Source organism: Pyxicephalus adspersus, chromosome 5 (assembly GCF_032062135.1).
Source record: "Pyxicephalus adspersus chromosome 5, UCB_Pads_2.0, whole genome shotgun sequence".
In the NCBI taxonomy this organism is placed as follows: domain Eukaryota; kingdom Metazoa; phylum Chordata; class Amphibia; order Anura; family Pyxicephalidae; genus Pyxicephalus; species Pyxicephalus adspersus.
The window spans coordinates 137,365,603-137,388,713 of NC_092862.1; the positions used below are offsets into that span (position 1 = coordinate 137,365,603).

General features: G+C 38.7%; 1 protein-coding gene across 1 annotated transcript in view; it reads left to right on the top strand.

Moving 5' to 3' along the window:
• VPS50 (VPS50 subunit of EARP/GARPII complex) overlaps window positions 1-22,373 on the top strand; it is a 135,431-nt gene extending 113,058 nt beyond the window's left edge. The window contains exons 19-28 of the mRNA XM_072412872.1: window positions 1,514-1,632; window positions 4,240-4,346; window positions 6,257-6,378; window positions 7,683-7,763; window positions 9,042-9,190; window positions 11,926-12,022; window positions 13,104-13,262; window positions 14,382-14,503; window positions 15,803-15,992; window positions 18,399-22,373. Of these exons, the coding sequence (XP_072268973.1) occupies window positions 1,514-1,632; window positions 4,240-4,346; window positions 6,257-6,378; window positions 7,683-7,763; window positions 9,042-9,190; window positions 11,926-12,022; window positions 13,104-13,262; window positions 14,382-14,503; window positions 15,803-15,992; window positions 18,399-18,518 (1,266 nt within the window). The 3' untranslated portion in view covers window positions 18,519-22,373. The remainder of the gene's footprint in view (window positions 1-1,513; window positions 1,633-4,239; window positions 4,347-6,256; window positions 6,379-7,682; window positions 7,764-9,041; window positions 9,191-11,925; window positions 12,023-13,103; window positions 13,263-14,381; window positions 14,504-15,802; window positions 15,993-18,398) is intronic.
• The last annotated feature ends 738 nt before the right edge of the window (window positions 22,374-23,111 follow it).

Here is a 23,111-nt window from a genome sequence, read left to right on the forward strand (position 1 = left end):
ACATCTGCAGTAAATGTCACATTCACGGCTTTAAAAATAAACCTATCGTTCTGCAAATTCATAGCTTATAAACAGCAAGAATAAAAAAAAAAAAATCTCTCCCCCTTTATCACTCGTGTTCCCTCTTTCCCCCACTCGTGCTCCCTCTTTCCCCCACTCGTGCTCCCTCTTTCCCCTACTCACCGCCCTCTACCCCTCACTCACGCTCCCTCTCTCCCCCTCTTGTGCTCCCTCTCTCCCCCTCTTGCTCTCCCCCTCCCTCTCTCCCCCTCTCTCGCTCCCTCTGTCCCCCACCCTCTGTTCGCTCGCTCCCCCCCCCACCCTTTGCTCGCTCGCTCTCTCCCCTTTGCTCTCTCTCTCTCCCCTTTGCTCGTTCGCTCGCTCTCTCTCCCCTTTGCTCGTTCGCTCGCTTTCTCCCCTTTTGTTCGTTCGCTCGCTCTCTCTCTTTCCCCTACTCACCGCCCTCTACCCCCCACTCACGCTCCTCTCTCCCTCACTCGAGCTCCTTATGTATTCTGTCTTAGTTTATTTGTAGTGTGAGATTATCTAAGGCATTGGTGTCTTTCACAAGACCTGGAGTGAGATTTGGTTATGCCATTACAGTTATTCTCTCTGTCTTCCTTTCTGGAGTGTAAGCTACACCGGAGGAACAGTAGTGCAGAAATCTCCTGGCTTCCTCACCATTTTAACACATTTCTTGCATATCATTTATAATTACCCCACCTGCCATCAAAAGAGCAGCCCTGACATAAAGAAGCAAAGTCCTGCTTTTTTACTAGTATGGCTGCCTCTATATAAAGAGACAGAAAAAACAGACTAGTACAGAACAAAGCATAGTAATAGGTAAAGGTCAACTTCAGGAAGACCACAGGAAATACTAGTGACTAGTCATTTGCCCTTTGCTTACCTTTTTTGGGCACATTGTCCATAGTTCGGGTCCTCTTTAATATCATCATGAAATGGTACTGTTCAGACCATTACATTTGGTTTTTGGTAAAGTATTATAATGCCTCTGCATTGCCAAGCAGTACCAAATAACAGGCCATGCATGTGCTTTCCTACTCACTTCAAAATTAGGATTTAGGAGTTGTCACAGTTAAGTTGCATTTGCTATTAACACAATAGGCTTTGAAGGTGAAATTCATTGTCATCTTCTGTGCCATCTTTAGAAAACATTCTGTATAGATGAACACAGGGGGCTGAAACATTGATAAAGCCTTTCCCGTCGGCTGTTTTATTGCGCCTTTGTGTTGAATGTATCACGCATTATTTTTGAGATGAATGATTTACTTCTCCCACTGCAAAGGCTCAGTGTGTGGCAGCCATTATCACGGTGATGGCAGCTTTAATATTTGTGCATGTCTGAAGACTTGGGAAAACCTTTTTTTTTTCCTGGATCGCTATAAGAAAAAAAAAATGCATTTTCCGCTGTGATTGAAATAAACCACAAAGATGACAGATAGGCCTGGAAAAAAATGAATGAGAGTGTCTTCCTTGTGTTGTGTCTTCACAGTATGAATCTGATGAGCTGGAGAAAAGTGCTTATCAGGAGTACGACAGTGACAGCGACGTTCCGGAGGAGCTAAAGCGGGATTATGTGGATGAGCAGACAGGGGATGTGCCATCGAAAAGGTGAATATTCATAACTTTACCAGCTAACCTGTGCTGAATGCTTGGCCTAATACATAGCTCAGGAAGAGCCATACAATGGCTAGAGAGGAATACAATTAGTAGTTTGATTTAACAAAATCTTCCCCTTTACACTCCTGGCATAAATAACATAATTAAAACTAGATTGTAAGCCATTCGGGTCAGAGTCTTCTCCTCCTTCTGTGTCACTGTATCTGTCTGTCATTTGCAACCCCTATTTAATGTACAGCGCTCCGTAATATGTTGGCACTATATAAATCCTGTTTAATAATAATAATTTATATTTGTACTTACAATGAACTTACACTGGAAGAATTGTTTCTTGCAGACTTTATACCGCAGATTTGGAGAGGAATCAAAAGCACAAGAAGCCAATTAGTTGTATTGCAATATTGACAGTAAGAGAAAGCAGAGTAACCGAGACTCCTTTTTTTGTCTCTTGCTTCCTCTTTTACTGCCCAGTAACAGATTAATATTATTATTAAATAGGATTTATATAGCGCCAACATATTACGCAGCGCTGTACATTAAATAGGGGTTGCAAATGACAGATGAAAAAGGACAGTGACACAGGAGGAGGAGAGGACCCTGCCTCGAAGAGCTCAAAAAAGCAGAGGAAAATCAGAGCAGCCTGTTCATCTGGTAAAGCTGTAAATCTTAGGACTGGATTAATAAAAATATTTATCCCCACCTCTTAGATTGTAAGCTCTTCTGGGCAGGGTCCTCTCTTTCTCCTTTGTCATTGTTTGCATCTGTCATTTTCAACCCCTATTTAATGTACAGCACTGCGTAATATGTTAGTCTTATATAAATACTGTTTATTATTAATAATACCCGAGTTTTATGTAATGCAATGAGCATCTCACAGGGTTGCGGAGTGTTTAGTCCCTGGAGCCTGTGCTATGTAACTCCCTTTGCTACCTGAATTACCAGGTCAATGTCAGGTTTGAATCTATTTACCAGCTGTAGGACAGTTGCTAGAAATTACCCTTCTTTGGTTCCGGAAAGGTTCTTTTAAAGGCATCCTGCATCACAATTAGGTTCTCGGATCACACGATTGCAAACAGACCGGTGCACCAGGACTGTAAATGAAAAGCTGAAGTTGAAAGTTGACATGCTTTGTACAGATCTGAAAGATTAATTTTCAAAGTGAATTTCACTTGCCACCATTGTAAAGCTCCGCGCCTCTGCTTTTCAAATGTTCGTAGAGAATCTCTATAACCTGTCAAGAAACGTTTAGTAAAAATTCTTCTTGAAATGATGATCTCTATTTGTAGTATCTAAAATCTCACTGACTAAAATATACATTTTCTCCCTATTTCTGCAGAACTGTCTTTTGCAACCCCTATTTATTGCACAGAGCTGCATAATATGTTGGCAATATATAAATACAGTTTAATAATAATGTACAGGCACTACAACTGTTTGCCGGCTTAAACCACTTCTTCTTTCACACGCTATAGACCAGATCAATGTTTACTTCTTATTTATTTGTCAAAAATGTTAAATGCAATTTGTAAAAATTAAAAAAAAAAGTATTGGTTGTGGAGAAAGATAAGCAGTCCTCAACCCAGAATTTTTTTTGGGAACAAACTGTAGGTGTGTGGCGGCCCCTGTATTGTGTACCCAACTGTACCCAACTCTTCAGTAAATACCTAAATACAGCCGGGTGGTTGCTGAAAACTGCCAGGTGGTGCGCCTGGCTGAAAGGGGCTAGGGAAAACACTGATCAGGAATACATCTAAAGGCTCCTGTGCGATGGTCTGAATAGATCTGAATTCCTGTTAATGTTTGATGCGCAAGACTCAAATATATGATCTATCTCTTCATAATGGCTGCTACAGTACTAGCTGTTTTTTTACACAGATGGTTTTATTTTGTGACAAAGGCAGGCTATATAATATATGGGCAGGAGGTAGTTTTTTTATTGTATGTATTGCGAGGCTGTAACTCCACTTAATCTAACCCAGTGTACTCTGCTTTCTAAAACAGATCCTTAAAGTCGTGGTAATGCCTGGAAGATTGCACTTATTAGCTCTGTCCGAATACAGATAACATTATTTCCTAGAGTAGGTGTCCTCATGGGACAACTTCCCCATACCTTCTGCTCAGACAACAGTGTTAACATTTTGTATTTCTCATTATTTTCTGCCCTGTTGACAGAGGTAGTGGGACAACTAGAAAGGGAGAATTTCCCCAGTGGGGAAATAGACAACAATAAATACTTGATGAGGTTTGTTTTCCAGAGGTTTTCTAACCAAAGCAGAAAAATAAAATTAGGTTTAGATATTATTTAATATACAGTATATGCAAGCGGTTGGATAATAATACAGAACAGAATTTCACCCAGCCTGTTGATCCCATCACCCCCATTGTGATAATTACGTCATTAAAGCCTTATTAGACTACCAGGTAATGTGCTGTTTGGGGTGATTATGTGGCTATAAGATCTTCTGTCTGCCCTCCCATATCTATGAGTAATTTCACACATTTAAGGGGTAATTTGTCTTGGGATTTTTTTCCTTCAAGATTAGAAAATCACTCATACTAATACTGATCTTCACTCATTCTCTTTGTGTCTTAATGAAGTGTTTCGCAAGAGACCCTCCGCAGCAGGAAGCGATCAGATTACAGCCTGAACAAGATGAACGCACCAATCCTTACCAACACAACGCTCAACGTAATAAAGCTTGTTGGTAAGTAGAAGCCTGCGTCTGATTAATTATCTTGTACAAGCTTCTTTTAATTTATGTTGTGTGCCTCAAAGACCTTCACACAAAACACTGACAAGCGGGTAATGTAAACACAGTCTGTCATATTCATAATTGAATTCTGAAATTTAAATTACGTTTTTACTTTATTACAGTTATTAGAACAAGCAAAGCAGTCATTGGGGGAGGTCTGAAGCTGTCTTTTTAGGGAAAGACATGTTTGCTGCATTTTTCGTGTGAAATTAAACAGGACCGTCTACTATAATAGTAGGATTCACTTGTGTTCTCTGGGCAACCAAATCCCCTACACCTAGCAGCTCTGCTGCTCTTCGGTGTCTTTTATAGACATTTTGGATTCGACCAGTTGTAGTTGAACTTCAGTCTGCTTGGTGACCCGTGAATCAAAACTTTCATAAAAGAAAGACCTTACCTTTACTTTTGAAAAGCCCTCAAACCATCTGCATTAGGAGTCCATTAGGTCCTGCCATCTTTTTTTTTTCTTCTTCCAGCTTCTGCTCATGTCTTTCAATCTCACAAAAATTTAAAAAAATAATAATTTTTTTTACATATATAAAGGGGTTAACTGTATCTTATTTAAATGTTAAAAATGTGCTCATAGGTCTGTTTTATTAGTTGAGGCATGTGAAATGGCTAAGGCACCATGTATTTGGATAAGTGCATGTCGAGGTCTGGATGTTACAGGAGTTTCAGCTTACTGGCAGAATCACCAGAACCTTACTAATATGTTATTCAACTCCCTACCTAAACATTACCTCCTCTGCAAAAAGTCAGATAATAAAAGAAAAAAGATTATAATTTCATATTTATTTGTATTGTGTTTTAGTGGTTTCATATTTTTTGACGCTCTGTACATGTAAATCCCTGAGGAAGCGGATTAAATCTGCAAAACGCGTTGGATTGTCAGGAGTGTCACAGTATCTTAAACAACTATACTTACCTAGTTTCTACTAGCACATTTAGCACTATGGTTTTATTCTGAGTCTGCTACTATACCTATCACTGTGTTATATGGAGGTATTTTGGCCCCTATGTGTTGATTTATGTGAATACTTTTATACTTTGCTACAATAAAGTTTTGTCTTTTTATATAGTTATGGTTCTTGTCTAGACTGCCTTAAAAGTCCCACTTACAGACATTGTTTTTTGCTACTTTAAATGGGCATGTTGGCAGCTTGATTTAAATATATGAGATTTGACAACTATCGTTGTGACCATTCAGTTCAGTACCTGACCTGCACAGACACATTTGTGAGAAGAGTAAAGCCTGGTATAGCTCCCAAGAGTAGATGGGGGAATGCATTTTAGTACATCACAACACGTGGTAAAGCACTTCCTAACTATGTGAATGTACTGCCCTAACTCATCCCAACTTATGACATGAAGCACCTTACCCATGTGCTAACTCAGAACAAAAGTGTGAATGGGTCTTCATTGTGGTTGACCCATTTTATGCTGTGGATACTTTGTAATCAGCTTTTTATGTTTTTTTTGTTTTTTTTTTTTTTGGAAATTGTGGAAATTGTTACATGAATTGCCCCTTATCCTCCATTATTTGCATTTTTCTATAATTGCCTGATATATACTTTGCCTTTTCTTTAAATATACAGTATTTGTATTCCTAGTAGTCAGCCTTCAAGATTCCAATTTACCACTGGTACAACACTGATAAAGCAAGAAATCATGACTGTAAAATGATCAGCATAATGACCCTGGAGAGCTTCTTAAGTGATCTCTCTGTTTCAATCTCCTAAGATTTTATATTCACTTAAATGGCTTTTTCTACCCTACAGTCACATCCAGCCTAAAATAGTGATCTCCCCCATCTGTATTTAGTATTATTTTCTAAATAATTCCTCTTCTTTTTTTTTGTAAAGGAAAGTATATGCAGATGATGACTATCCTGAAGCCCATTGCCTTTGATGTGATTCACTACATGTCGCAGCTGTTTGATTACTACCTGTATGCCGTCTACACGTTTTTTGGAAGAAATGATACGGTATGTTGTACTTTTTCTTCATTTCTGATCCAGTATATTTATTTTTTACTTAGCAACTTCCAGGTATACTGCTGTCAGATCGCAGACTGGCTGTAGCAGATGAAGCTCGATATGTCTAGTCTTAGGGAAGACACCACGAGTCAATAAACCTCTATTGTCTCTATGATGTTTTCCAAAAAAAATTGGCGATTGCATTGTTTGTGTGCAATTAAACTCATTATATTTTACTTAAAAAAATAGGCTTGATAATTTTGCAAATGTGACCTATAAATGTGCAACTACCATCATTTTATTTCAAAATGTTTTAGTAATCCTCAGGTCTAAAATGCGGGTTTTATTGTGTGTGTGAAAAATTAGAGAATTGAACCCCAAGCCAAAGAGTTAATACATTGAGTTGCTGTTCTGTGACAAGCCTGCACAAGAAGAAGTAAATTTCTGGTGATTTCCTAAAGAACTGCAACCTTCAAAAATTCTTTGATGTTGAATGCCTTATCCCCTGCAATGGAATGTGGAACCTCATATTTGCTTTTGCTTTAATTCTGTGTTTGCTAGTGATGGGGGGGGCAGCAAATGGAAAAAGTGTATATTCTGTATAAAAACACAAGATCAGCACCAAGCACAGCTCACAATTTACTGGTTCTTACTATTCATTTGCAGAACCTTTGCTCACAGTTTTGAAAATTACAACATAACTCCAGCTTTTCAATGACCCCCTTCCATTTCTTTTTAATCACTGTAACCTAAATCCTGCAGCCTACTCTCCACTGGCATGATGTCTCAGGTTCTCTTCCTCCAGCGGTGGGCAGGTCCTGAATCCCGCTGTTCCATATATTTACAGCAGCACTGTCCTCTCTTTTTTTCGTGAGTCTGGGCCAGTCCCTGCAGACAGGTCCCTAGGGGTGGGACCATGACTTCCTGTGCTCATAGGTAGTGGTATTAAACAATACTGAATGTCATTCAACCTAGAACAGGGGCACAGTGCCAGATCCCAGAGTGATAAGCCTGCAGGGACAGTGTCAATGTTACAAAGAGATTTGCAGCACATGCTGCTTTTCATTTTCACTCCTACAATTCATATTTTTAAAATGTCTTGCTGGATTTAGGTTTTGATTCCAAGCAATAAATATGTGAAGCTGTGTTAATGTTCAGTGAATCAAAGCTCAAAATTATTATTAGGTAATATCCGTGGATATAAATGTCTCTACTATAAGAAACTGTAGGAAGCTTTTACCTTGGTCTATGGTCTTTCCTTCATTTTTATTGTATCTTACATTTTTCACTGATATTCTGCCTTTCTATTTTAGTATGAATCCACAGGGCTTGGTCTAAGTAGCAGCCGGCTCAGAACAACATTAAGCAGAATCCAGGAAAGTCTCATTGATTTGGTAAGATTTTGACAAGTGTGTATAAAATGTATGTTGTGGTTTTAGCTGCACAGATGTTTTATTTCTTGAAGATGTCCTTGGGTTATATGCAGTGTTATTCTGTCATTTCTTTGGGTGTTAAAAGAAACTCCTTAAGGCCGAAGCACTCTTAACTTTAATAATATCATTGAAGATGGTGCAATATCATTCTGAATGTTTATCTGTAGCCCCAAACTGAAATATTCAACGTTAAAGGCCTTTTATTTTTGCATTCTGAATTACATGAATGCAGTGTGATTTATTTATTTAAAGCTGAACTCCAGGGACAGAAACTGTCACTTAAATGTGTTCCTCAACAGTAAAATATTACTAATATTATCACTGTTATACAAAACTATTGCAAAGAGCAGCGGCTTGGAAGGGAACCAGCAACACTATAGCTGCCTTCAAAAAACGGAAGCGGGGCAAATACAAGACTTATTACCCTGCAAAACAAGAGAAAGGGTTCTGTATTAAGATTACCAGTGCCTGGTCTTTATACAGGGAGTTGTTACACAAAAGGAAAGTTTCACACTGGACCTGGAAAAAATAAACAAAGCATATAAAGATTCAAATAAGAATACAAACCCTCTTGTATTTTTCCTATCCTGGAGGTCAATGTCAAAGGCTCAAGGTTGTAGCTTGCTAAGATAGGATTTTCAGACAAGCCCTTTAGCTGGGCTGTCTCTGCACACAAATTCTGCTTCTCCTCTCATCTCCTGGATTTCAGATATTTCGTATACATTTGCAATTATAGATTAAACCTGCTCTAGGATATGAATTATCAAACATCTTCCATCAAGAATAGGCATCCCAAGCTTCTCCTCTAAAGCCCTCTCCATTATCTTAGATTTTCTGTCATTCCTCAGTCCTCAAGATTCATACCCAACTTATACTCTGAAATTCCCATTATGTCACTACCCTCCCCTGAGAAAGCCATACGTGAAACGCGTTGGGAATAAGACAACCATTTCCAACATTTCCGTATTTCCTTGAATATTGTTTGTCTCACATGGAGGCTTGATCCTGCACTTTATTTTTTTTTTATTTTTCGCACATGAGCAGTGAAGCAAAGCCTAGTTGCTTTCTAAGACCTAACTTCCCCTCCCAGTCATAATGCCCCTCTACCCTGTTTTTTAGCGGTTTGCCTGGAGTTCAGCTTTAGGTAAGGCTTCTTTTTTATGTTCTTGTTTGATGGCTGTCTACCCTGCTGTATTATATTAGCTAAGACTCCATTCCATCTGCTGTATTTATTTTTAGGAAGTGTCTGGTGAAAATGCTGGATCAATGGCACCATCTGAAGAAAGAAAGGAAAAAGTACCAAGTCCACATCTCAGCCATCTAGTGGTCCTCACATCTAGTAATACTCTATATGGACTTTCTCAGAGAGTGGTGGCTACGGAGTCCCTGTGAGTATATAATTTGCCTCATGTTAGGTGTATTCAGCATGAGCCAGCCAGCAGTGTGCACATTCAGTCTATATGTCTTCCACAATGACCAACACAGGGAAAACAGCGCGTTTTATGAGTCTAACACTTTTATTTCATCCAAGCTTCACTGAGGGGTGATGGAGACCTGATAGTTGATGTGCAATCTCTGTTAGTCTGTGCTTTGCTAAGGTGATTAGACAACAAACCCCACATCATTTTCTCTGATGAATTGAGAGCTTTAGGATTGTAGGGGGAGCTGGTCATGCAACTTTAACAGTTCGCATGAATGAGCTCTCCTCCAAACCCAGAGTTCTCTTTGATCCCTTGAGCAAATACCCTTGGGGACTCCTGGACTTTTCACTACAGGACTGCTATTGTCTGCATCAGGTTTTGTTGAAGAAGAGCGGTATGTTTCTTCTTCATGTTCTTTGCATTTACCATAATTTATTAAACGCCAGTGCTTCCCTAGATTCATATTTGACAGAGTTGTATGCTTTGTCCATATAAATCAAAGACGCAATGCCACTTATTCACTTGTTCACCTGTCCTTTAGCCCTGGTTAAGAAACACTGGTGCAAAGGGTGCACAAAGAAAATGTTTCCTTCACATACCTTAAAGAAATGGTTCCATAGTTACAGCATTCATATTACTTAAGATACATTGCAATGCTTTTTTTAAATTTATTTACAATAATGAGCATTGGTAGAAGAATATAAAAGAATCTCAGAGGTACATAGATCATGGCACCATTGTGCATTTTGTTTCCCTCACCACCATCTGCTTCTTTATTACCTCTGCTGACAAAACAGCATCATGCATCATCAGAACAGTTTTCCATGGCAGAGCAACTGGTCTTGAATATCTCTGCTTAGTTCTGCATCGAGCTGAGCTTATTTCCAAGTCTTAGGGAACACTGCCGGGTCTCCTAAATAAAATAAGGATGAGCCAGGGAATCCCCTCCTATCTTTAAAACAGCTGTGCTTTAGTGATGGTAAATGTGGGCTTATAAAGAAAAAGCACTGATGGCAATTTTTAAAAAAAGACACACTAAGCGTTATATGAATGCAAACACATGCATGTAAATTACATATATGTGATCGCTGTGCATCTCCAGAGTGACAGAAACAATTCTAGAGCCTGAGAACTTTGCTAACATTAAAATAGTGAGCTGTAAAGGCTTTTAAAGCATCAACGCTAAATAATTGTGGGCTCTTTATTTAGCCATTCAGTGTTAAAATTTGGTATCTATTTACATTCAACCTTATTTTTTACAAACTGGGAATAGATATATATATATATATATATATATATATATATATATATATATTCTTTTCCTAACAATTTAAGTTTGATAAACAGTGCTATCACAAATATCATGTCATATAAAGAATTGCAGCTTACCTTAAATTTATTCAGAATCTGCATCATATCATCAGACCCACAATGTGCACGTGAAATATGTATAGAGAATAGCACACGTTTATAAATGACCCCTTACGTAATCCTCTCTCCACGCTTTCTACCTTAATCCCTAATATTACTTTTCTGTATGCCAAGGTTGTAATGCTGCCGGTCTTTATGGTGGAGTTGCCTGCTGTCATGCACAACATCTAATTTAGTTGCAGTGAATTCTCACTGTTTAAGCCCCAGCCCTTTTCTGCTACTTAGTCATTTGATGTATTTTCTGCTGATGAATCCCTGCTTTTCAATTTTCATAAAATGCACTCAATAAAGATACTTTGTTCTGTGATGATTTACTAAAAAAGCTTTTAACTTTTTTTCAAGGTAAGGTTTTTCTTTTAATAAACGTCACTAACAGCTTGCTTTCCGTTTCTTTACTGGGCTGTATGGGCTCATTTGGCAGCAACGTTGTGAATACTCATGCATGCTGTGTCAGCCAGGATTAATATGCTAAGGATTTTGCAAGGTGTCTTTGAACTGAGCATCTTTTACAGGTTTTATCTAAAGGCATTCCCAACTTTCTAATGCTCTATAGCGTCATTATGCATCCTGGCATAGCGCAGGTTAGAGAAAACTGCACACTTCTAATTTAATATATTACAGACTGACCTAAACTTTTATGCTGCAAAAGGATTGTAGTATCTTAGAAGGTATTACTTCAAGAAGAGAAAAAAAAAAAAATATATATATATATATATATATAAATCCCACATTCCAAAAACATGTAATTAAGTTGGCTTCCCCCCCAAATTAAACTTAGACTGTATTAAAGATATGTGACTATGGTTGGGACATTAGATTGTGAGCCCCTTTGTGGGACAGCTAGTGACATGACTATAGGCTTTGTAAAGTGCTGCATAATATGTTGGCACTATATAAATACTGTATAATAAATATATATATATATATATATATATATATATTCCCACATATATGAAATATTACCTTGTAAAACACTACTATCCCTTTGCAGTGTAAATTAGGTTTATAAAGGCTTCCAGTCTCCTCAGATCAAACACAAGACTGTTTACCAGCTGTTCTTCAGTATTTACTGTCCTAGCCCAAGCTGCTTCTTGTGATATTTCTTCCTCCTGCATATTAGATAGGTGTCTGTGAACCAATTGCCTTCAAAGCCTGCAATTATAGTCCAAAGCACAGTGTGATCCATTGATTGAGCAGGTACATCAGCTTTGTACAATCATGTGTCTGCCCTGCTCTGTGAACCTGATATAACCCGCAGAATTGTTTTTCAGGGTCTTCCTGGCTGAGCAGTTTGAATCTCTGCAGGCACATCTGGACGCTGTGATGCCGGCAGCTAAAAAGCCTTTTCTGCAACAGTTCTATTCTCAGGTCAGTGAATGGATGCTTGATGTATGTGTTTTGAGAACAGGACACCTGCCTACTGTTTATGAGGATACCTGGTACAGTTAGGAACATTACAGACAATGTGATGGTACATAGGCAACTTTGCCTCAACGCATTTATTATTAACATGTATTTCTATAGCACTGACATATTACACAGTGACCATAGTCCAGTGACCATGTCACTAAATGTTTCTAATATAGTGTAAAGTCTTTTTTTTTTAGAATGAAGCCAATTACCTTACCAGTATGTTTTTGAGATGTGGGTGGAAACTCACACAAACATGGAGATGGCATGTAAACTCCAAACAGATGGTATCTAAGGTGATGTTTCAACCCAGAACCTTATCACCTCAAAGCCAACTTGCAAGCCATGCATTTGCATTTATTAATTGCCTAAATCCCTACACAGATGCTTAATCCTTGGTGTCAACAACGTTTGGTAGCAGGAATAAATGACCAGTGTCAATATGGCGCCATTGCAAAATTTACCAGTTGTACACAGTCTAAGCTTCTTTGTCAAAAGGACAAAGGGTAGCAGGAGAATCAATTTTTCACTCCCTTTTTCCTGTTCACCATTTGACAGTGTCCAGTCTTGATTTTTCCCTTCTCCAGCCCAAGCATTGTAACACAAGGGAGGTCACATGCTCCCTTAGCAAGAACTCCTACGAGGTGGAAATCTGACGATGTGGGTTAGTAAGTGTACATTACAAAAAGTGAAGGCTGTGCACACAAACTACTGCTTCTTTAGGAGGTCAGTGATGACCATGTGTTATTCCTTTAAAGTAAAGCTGCAGTTCCTAGACCTGCAGACTCTCAAAGCAGAATTCCCCCCCTAATTTGAGCATTAAAAGCCTCACTTGATTGTCTGCCGTTGCTTTGGCTGCAGCCAGTGGGTGTAGCTAAAAACTCTGAAGGACATGTTTGGTGCCAGGAACATGAAAAGATATAAGATACAATCAGATTTTATTTCCTAATTTTTCTTTTTATTGATATGTGTAATAAGTTAAACATTAAATAGTTTCCTTTGCATTAACACCTCATTGCATTAATTGTGTATTTTGCAGACTGTGTCCACCGCTAGTGAACTCCGCAAGCCAATTTACTGGATCGTAGCTGCAAAGGCTATTGATTATGAGCAATTACTTGTGCTCATGGCAAACGTGAAATGGGATGTAAAGGAAATCATGTCACAGCACAATGTATATGTTGATGCTTTATTGAAGGTAATTCCTTTACTCACTACATGGAATCTTTATATTGAACAGACAACACACATTTAAGTCTCTACTTGTCATTGTGTATTTGTTTTCTGTCATTCTTCAAAGACATTGAGACTGTAATACCTCTCAAAGATTCTAAAGGAAAGTAAAGAACACATCCAAGTCATAAGTATGCTAATTTACTAGTCAATTAACTGTGTCTGCTTCTTTTGCTGTAATTGCCCATTTGAAAATAGTAAATTATTTTCAGAAAGTGAGAAAAATGTACTTTCATGTATCAAGGCAGTGATGCAACTTTATGGTATTTCAACTTGTTACACCCTGGTTACATAGGTTGAATGAAAACATTTTTTGAATTTACAGAAATAAATGAACTAAAGCTCCACGCTTTGCTGTGCCAGACCATGGTGTTCCCCACAAAATACCTCCCTGCTGTATTTTTAGCATTTTTATTTTAATTTCCTGCAGCTTTTCCAAAGTCTTCAGTCCAATCACTTGAGTGCAGGAGCTTCTGGTGATAGGTGGCCTTCAGTGATGCTTATAAAACTTGATGACACTGGCAGTTTCTATATCATTACTGTACACTAGTATTGCTCAACCAGGGTTCCTCCAAAGGTTACTGGGGATTCCTTGAGCAATGAGCAGTTTGTGCCTCTCAGGTCAGTTTAAGTGACACCAATGATCTTTTTGGCTATCTGTAAGGGTGGCATTCTTGTCACTGGCCAGCAATGTAAGAGGAATTCTTCCCACCGAGCACCACACCAATAATTTGTGTGCTGTGGATTTAGTAATTATAGCTGGAGTTCTTTGAATATCCATGTTATACAGGTTGAGAAACACTGCTCTATATCCTGTGCTCACAGCGTGTCCCAGTCCAGCTTCATTCAGCCCAGAGGATATCTAGTGATGGAGTTGAATATATACAAATAAACATACATGCATTTATATATATATATATATATATATATATATATATATATATATATATATATATGTATATATATATTTATATAGAAGTCCCTTTAGTAAATAAATCAGCAATTGCAGTGTCACAGTTGCATTAAAAGCTTTTAATAAAGACATTGTACCTAATCCTAATATCATAAAACCATTGTGTTACAGGAATTCGAATTGTTTAACAAGAAATTGTCTGAACTATCAAAGCACGTCCGTATACCACTTCCAGTGTCCAATATCCTCTGGGAACACTGTATACGACTTGCCAACAGGACACTTGTGGAGGGGTGAGTACCATATTTTATTAATTTAACTGCCATTAAAGTGAACCTGTCAACATTTTTATATTATGCAAACTAAATTTCTTTTTTGAGAAAGGTGATGGATATTGCATCCTATATTCATAAAACATTCCTTTGCACCTGGAAATCTGACAGTCATTTTGTTACCGAGAATTTTTTTGCCACAGCCATGGCATAACTAACAACAACTAGCAATGATTGTGAACACCCCTAATGACTAATACCAACACTCCTAAACAATCATGGTGTGGATTATATCCTACATTATTAACAAAGGGCTTTTGGAATCCGTGGACACACAAAATATAACAACCCCCTAAAGCGGACCTATCACCACAATTCTTGCTTTATATAGAAGGGTAGTTAATCCTTCTATATAAAGAAAAAATTAGGTTTGTTTGTTTTTTTTCTTTTCATTAAATGCCTTTTTCAGAAAAAAATAGGCGAAGCCCCTCCACTACTGTCTTTACCGCGGCAAGGGTTAAGAATGGGAGCACAGAGCCTACTGGGCAACATATGTCACAAATCCCAGAAGTTTTTCAGTAATTAAAAAAATAGGTGCACATGCATGGGATTTTTTTTTACAACTACAGCATGCTACATCACCTGATCTTGCACAGTGCGAGATCAGATGAGATAGCTAAAAGACAGAACAAGATGGTGGCGCCCGGCGCTCCGTTCGCCCTGGGACAAAGCTAAAACCAGTACAGAGCACCATATGGAAGACCGCTCCAGGGGGACTGAGGGATCTGCGGAAGTTTAGGTAAGGAATTTTATGTTTGTTTTTATTGTAGTTCTGCCTTAAACCAGGTTTACACACTTAATAACTGTCTCTGGAAATGATTGTTAGTGATTCCTTTTAGTGACCGTAGAATAAACAAGCGCTGTACAGGCCGTTCTGTTTGTTCTATAAAGGGGGAAGGATGAGCACAAGGTGTCCACACCAAGGTAAAAAAGAAATAGTTGTTAGCAGTCTGTCACTTTTTGATCCAGTAAAATGTTGGGGAATAACTGTACCAATGGTAGATTTTCACCAGAGATGTCATTCAAAAGTGCCTTAGCCTATTACCTTCAGTGCAGGACCAGTAGTCCAGCATTGTTCATAAGGATGGATAAGCAAGAATAAAGTAAGTAAAATTGTTTTTTTTTAATCCCAACTAAACCCCAAGTCACTCAAGGAAATGTTTAAAGCAGCCCTTTAAATTAGTGTAAATTTTCATGTCACAACAGACCACTAGCCTCTTGCTTTATATATACTAATAGAGACGGTTTTGTCCTATTTAGGTATGCCAATGTGAAGAAGTGCAGCAATGAAGGGCGAGCTCTGATGCAACTGGACTACCAGCAATTTCTGATGAAGCTGGAGAAGTTGACAGACATCAGACCCATTCCTGATAAGGAGTTTGTGGAGACTTACATCAAGGCCTATTACCTGACTGAGAATGACATGGAGCGCTGGATCAAGGAGCACAGGGTGAGCTCTGTATACAGTCACTTTTTATTATGTGAATGTCAGCCTAGAAAAAATGCAGGAACCTGTGTGAGACTACCAGTGAAAGAATTTCATCTCTGACACTTTGTAAGAGATTTGAAACAAGTTTTGACATTTCCAATAGATTTTTTTCAACTGCAATGGAGACAGGTAATTTTGGTGCTCTAACTGTTTGTTGTGGACCCCAAGTAAATACATGTACCCCTTGGGGGGTGAGTCTTACTTTCTGTTCAAAATAACTAAATAATAATAAAGATGGCCATAGAAAACAGGGGACATACATGGATATGCAGGTACAGTCTCACTGTCTTTGGATCATCTTTCAGCGAGGTCCTAGTAACAAAAATCATCAAAGGGGGAGAAGACAGCACGGCTTGAAAAGTCAGCTTAGTCTACATTTCCACAAAAAGAATTTTGAAAATGTTCCATTGTGTTTTGGGGGTTTTAGCCTCCCTTCATCTGGGCTATGTTTGCAGAAATTCAGGTTCAGTCTGTTTGACAGAGCTGACAGGCACCTGTTAGCAACTAACATTCCTTAGGGACCTGTCACAGGTAGGGGTAAGAGAGACCAAGTACCATTTTTGCATTGCTGTTGTTGGGAAAGTCTGCTCTTCAGCTTAACATTAACTTCAGAACTTCTTGGACAGAAGTACCAGTCCTATAATAAGTAAAACAACTTCCAAAATTGTATTGCATTTGGGTACTTGATTGTTTGTCTTGCATTATGCAAGAGGGTTTGAGCAGGAGGCTGAAGAATAGTTCTTGTCCCACTTACCTTTCTGACCTGATAAAAAAAATACCCCCCTAGCCGCTCTCTTCACTTCTCCAATGACCTACTAATGACTTCCTCACTCATAACCTTGTCACCTGCACAGCTCCAAGACTTTCTTTTGTGTGATAACTCCTAGATTGTAAGCTCTTCTGGGCAGGGTCCTTTTCTCCTCCTGTTTCACTGTCTGTATCTGTCTGTCATTTGCAACCCCTATTTAATGTACAGCATTGCATATTATGTTATGGAATTATGATATATGAGGAGGTGCTGAGAAGTTCCTGGCTTTACCCAGAAAGAAGAGAGCCAAAGTTATGAAAAACCACATTTATTCAACATATTCCCCCCTGAGACTGATGCACTTGGTACAGCGTAGTTGCAGCTTTTCTGGACCATTCAAATAAAAGTCCTTTGGTTGGGCCGCAAACCAGCTCCCAGCAGCATCTTTGACTTCAGAAATGTCCTCAAAACGTTGCCCCTTTAGGTGTGTCTTCAAATTCGGGAACAGATAATAATCGGAAGGGGCCAGGTCAGGTGAGTAGTGGGAATGGTGGACCAATTGGAGACCCAGGGTGTTCAATTTGCCAGCCACAACATTGGACATGTGTGCAGGTGCATTGTCCTGCAAAAAAAAGGATCCCTTTGGTCAACTTTCCACGGCGTTTTGTCTTAATTGCCTCCTTCAGCTGGTCCAGGAGGTTAGCATAATACTGTCCAGTGATACTAGAGCCCTGAGGTAAGTAGTCCACCAACAGAATACCGTCGTTGTCCCAGAAAACGGACGCCATGAATTTTTTTGTGGATTTCTGGGTTCTGAACTTTTTTGGCTGCAGGGACCCATTGTGGCGCCATTCCCTTGACTGTTCCTTGGTTTCAGGATTATAGATGTGGAGCCAGGTTTCATCCTCAGGCACTAACCTAGCTAAAAAGTCCTGTGCAGCTTCAAAATGGGCCAAAACAGCTTTGGATGCTTCAACTCGTTTCTTCTTCTGATCACTGTTCAAACATTTCGGCACCCACTTCGCTGAAACCTTGAGCATGTCTAGGATAGTGGTGATAACAAACCCAACATGCACTCATGAGATGTCAAGTATCTGGGCTATCTTTTTTGCGAATATTGGCCGGTCCTCAATAATCAGCTCAGGGACAGCATTGCAGGTTGCCGGGTCAGTTGAGGTTGGGGGGCGCCCACTGCGGGTCTTATCTTCAACAGTGAAATGCCCAGTCTTGAAACGAGATATCCAGGTTTTGACAGTGCTGTAGGAAGGACACTTCACCCCCAGTGTTTGTGATATCTCAGTGTGAATGTCCTCTGCTGACTTTACCTGGGGAAACAAAAACTTCATGTCGGCCCGTAACTCCAACGACGTGAAACTTGCTTGTGCCTCTGCCATCACAGCTTCTCACTAAAAGAAAAAACAGTTTTAGGAATCGCAAAGACCTGATATTTGCACAGTTACATATTAAGATATTAGGCTGTAATATGCCCCCACACTCATTTCTCCATTTCATCAGGAAGGGGGCAAAGCCAGGAACTTCTCAGCACCCCCTAGTAAATCCTGTTTATTAATAAAATCAATAACAATCTAATGACACAACTATTTTTTTTCTTTATTTAGGAATACTCTATGAAGCAGCTAACCAACTTGGTGAACGTTTGCCTTGGCTCTCACATAAATAAAAAGGCCAGACAGAAGCTCTTGGCAGCTATAGATGACATGGACCGACCAAAAAGATAATGCACTGGGGATTACCTCCTGATTGTTCTAATGTTACAGCGTTCCGAAGCCATCTTAGCCCGCACTTAAAGCCCAACACCAACCATGACGGTTTTTATAGTTTTGAATTGTGGTGAGGGGATTAAACCCTTAACTATGTTCTGGTTTGGATGATTTTGTCTCACTTCCTGTTTGATAGACGTGGGATACGAGAGAGGAACAACCCCCCTCCATGGATAACATACATAGCAATACAAAAGGTGTACAACCTCTGTCAGTATTGTGTTGCTATCTGTGTCCCCATTAGGGAGGACACCTTCACTTCCTGCACAGGTAATGAGTGTCAAACAAGGCAAGAAGAAAAAATCTCTTGTTTGGAAATCTGATAATCTAAAAAGTAAGAAATGTATGGCTGAAGTTGGGCTTTAAACTTATACATATATAAATAAATGGTTATGTGTTGTTTCTCATTGGGATAAATACTGTTCACTTTATTATTTTAATTTAATACAATATTATATACAATTTATTTGTTATGTTTCTGTATTTTTAACAAGGAGGGTTTGATTTTAATTGGAACATTCCTCCGAAATGTAACACTGGAATATAATGTCAGATAATTGTCAGACTTTTACTACCTAATTAGCGTCTTTCCTTGTCATAGTCACAAGGACATCCGCTTTTTTTCTGCTCTCGGCTGGTTTGAAGTGTACCTGTCACAGAATGCAAAATCAGCCATTTCAGTTTTCAAGAAAGAAGGAATATAAGGAGCACCAACATCTCCTATTACCAACAAGGGTAAAAAGGCTTTAAATCTGCCCTCCAACTTTACTTCTGTCTTGCACAGTTGTACAGTCTCCTCTCCTCTACTGAAATTGCTTACTAATATTTCATTGCACATATTGAGCTGCTCAGAATGGGCATTAGAAGCAGCAACACGTTAGATAGACCCTAAGTATAACCAACCTGCAGGATTTCCAGCATCATCTAGCCCTTTCTTTTCCACTGTGCCTGGCTGGCCCTTTTCATTCATTAGATTTCAGCTCTTTCAATTATGGAGCCTAAGCAACATGTGTGAGCAATAACCATGGCAGTCTGCATTCAAATGTCCCCTCCTCCAGGTTGACACCCACCCATCAAGACAATTTTCATAGCATAATTTCAACTAGAGCCAGCCCACTGCTTGTATCAGGGCTTGAGGGTTCATGAGAGGAGTAGTAAGGCAGGTGCCATGGCATTTTCAGTAAATTATGTACCACATTGACCCAGACAATTGGCTGCTTTAACAAGATTCATGTTGATTCACAGCAGCCTAGGAAATTATGAACAGCTCCTTATGGGGGTATTACCTGCCTCTGTTGGAGCAGACACAAACACAGAATGGTATCCTCTGACTCCCAGTAATCCTAAGGCAAACTGGTCATATACCAAAGCAGAAGCCACAATTGTTTTCTTTTTAATGCACTATATGCATGTTTAATTTTCACCCAGCACTCATCAATGCAGCATGTTTGTGTTAACTGGGCCTATCAGCTTGTCATTGCTTTGGGCTTTTGTTGAACAATGTTACTCAACAGACATGGTTGGTAATGGCCTTTAAATATATACATATTTTATATGTAAGAAGTGTAAGTTATTTAATTTAAATTGACATCAGCTTCTTGCAATTCCCTTACAGAGGGAGAAGAAACACCAGGAGTCAATCAGTTCTGCTGCAGTGCTCATGTGCTAACAAAGTGTATTCCATTAGAAGCAGAGAAAAGAGCAAAAGCAGATTTCTATGTTTCTTTCGTTAAGGAAAGGACAAGACCTGTAAGTGTTACTTAACTGCAGCAGGAAATAATCAGAGTTGTATTACAAATCCTTGTATGTGGTAGGTAGACCTGTTACCATATATATGTATTATGTCTGCGTTCTTAGTTGTCTGGAGTTCAACTTTTAACACAAGGGAAGAAACTGGATGAATTTCCAACCATGATGATATTGCAGTGTTTATTTTTACTTATTTATTTTATTTACCCAAAGGCTGCTGTTGTCACATACACAATTCCTCTTAACTTCCAAGTGTAATCACGAATAAGAAGAATTGCAAAAAGATTACAAAATATATTCTGTGTATGAAAAAAAAAAGTGTCCACCCAGGAGACTCCACAGGCCCCTATACATTGGACCTTTATTGCTCCATCAAATCATGTCTAACCTGCCTTTGAGTAGGAAATATAAAATTGTGTTGCTTAGTACAGTGCAAACTGTTCTTCCGTCGGACACTTCTAGTCATAGGACTTAATGTTCCAGCCATAAATTCCCCTGGTCTTAAAATTACTTTATCATTCCTCGGGCACGGGCGATGATGGTGCTTCATTATCAGATGCGGTTGAGTCTATTATATGCCAGAATTTTATTCCACAGGGGTGTCTAAATATTAAACGTGTAATTGCCTACATTTGAAATCTTATTGTGCCCTCCGTTCCTTCTTTTTGTCATATTTGGCCCTATTTATCTGAGTTTCTAAAAAATGAACTGTCCACGGTAACTTGAAACATTAGCTTTTTATTCTCCCATCACTTACCAGTAGAATTAATGAACATCTAACGTCTACAGTTGTAAAATATAAACCATTATACTGTATTTTCTGTATATTCTGCAGAACAGACTTCTATGACTTGGGAGTATCCAGGTTTTGGCCACAGGAATGTCTTTGCTTTGGTGTCTGCGCTTGCTGCATATCAGTGTTGATCCAAGCTTAATGTACCTGTAATCAGCGGAGCCTTTATAAAACTACATACACGTGGTATAATTGGTGTAATATAGGATACAACTTACACTAATATGCAAATACTGATTTCTACTAGGAGCCAATGTCTACCAGGATGAATCCCAAATAACGCAAATAGATGGCAGTACATATTAGTTACAGTGAGTTTGGTGAATGCTTTTCTAAATCACATTCACTAATCTAGACTTATTCACTGCAACCACTGTGCATAGGCGTCTATACCCAGAGTGAATTTCTATACCGTCTGACTCTGCATGGAAATATAAACCAACAAGTTGTATGCAGAGAATGAGGACTTTTATTTTGTGTTTGGGGCATAAAGATCGGAATTCATTGTACACATGACTTTATAGTGTACCTATCCTGCTAGAAAGATGGGTGCTGCCATTCCTGATGTCCAATATGGAAATTGTAGTTTCCTAACTAATATTGTGACTTGCTTGCTGCAGTACTTTCCCAGTCACTGACCCGAAACAAGTAGATCAAAAAATCCAATGGCAGAACTCATTATTGGCATTTTTGTTCTGGGTCATTGTTTCAAAATATTAAAGCCAGAGTTGATAGCATGGCAACCAGATAATATCAATTAACAAGCTAGCTGACTGCCTATTTGTCTGTCTCTATGATGGGTAGCCTTGCTTACCAGTAATGAGGTGGCTTAAGGGTTAGGGCATTCTTCAACACTACCAGTAAATGTCAAAGCTTTTAGATTAAGTGGACATCTCAAGCTACAATTGCCTGGTCTGTATTACCCAAGTTCCATTTACAATTTTATACTGACATTTTTGCTTTTTTGTGAGAGGAAATCATATTGTCTGTTTTGCTCTGCACAGCCAATCGTTTTCACTCTTAACAATAATTTCTGATTGGTTGCAGTAAGACAGATTGTATTTGCAAGCTTTCCTCTCTCTGATGCTTCCAGACTTCTTCATCAGGTTAAGGTCTCTCTAGAATGTAATTGAACCGATCGCTGTCTGAGCTGTGCAAATGTAATCACTGCTTTTGTAATGCCTTGCTATTTAAATCAAGTTGTTTAATGGCGGTGAAAATGTTGATTGGAAATATGGTTGTGGAATAAAAACACTAATGATAAACTTCAATGGTTGTTTTTTATTTTATTGTGCATTCACGGACACCCTTAGATTTCCTACAGTTCGTTTGCTTCTAATAAGCAGACTTCAGACATCATAAATAAAATATATCAGCTGCCTTTTTTAAAAAAAAAAACTTTGGCCAAACTGCTTACTTAGTCTATATATGTGAACTTCTTGCTGGTGAAACCAGTTTTCGCTGATCCTCTTTCTGTGTCAGCTGCCTGCTCCTAGGTCCGTGATTGAACATCATCACATAACTAAGGGTTTCCCTGATGTTTTCCTCCTCCTACTAAACTAATGTAACTCCCACCAGGTTATTAACATCAAGATGGCTGCATCCCTTAAATACAAGTATAGAAGATAAAGTAGCTAGATAAATGTTTAAATGTTAAATGTTTAAAAGACAATATTTTAAAAAGAAGTACAATTACAATTTAGCACATAAATATTTCATAATGCCAATCTCCTACTCAAACTATGAATGTTCAATTCTATGCGTTCAGCGGAGCTTAGTCTGCTTCTTCAGGAAGCAGGAGATCCATAATCACAAAATGCAACATAAAAATAGAGCAATACACATAAATATGATCAAATATTTTTTCTATAATTATAAAATGCATGTTCATAAGAAATGTGTTTCATCTGATTTGAGCCATCTGTCATTATCTATGGTATTATAAAGCCCTCTTGATCACAAGAATAATTAATAAATCCTGAGGACTGCCAAGGCTGTAGTTGAGGGAC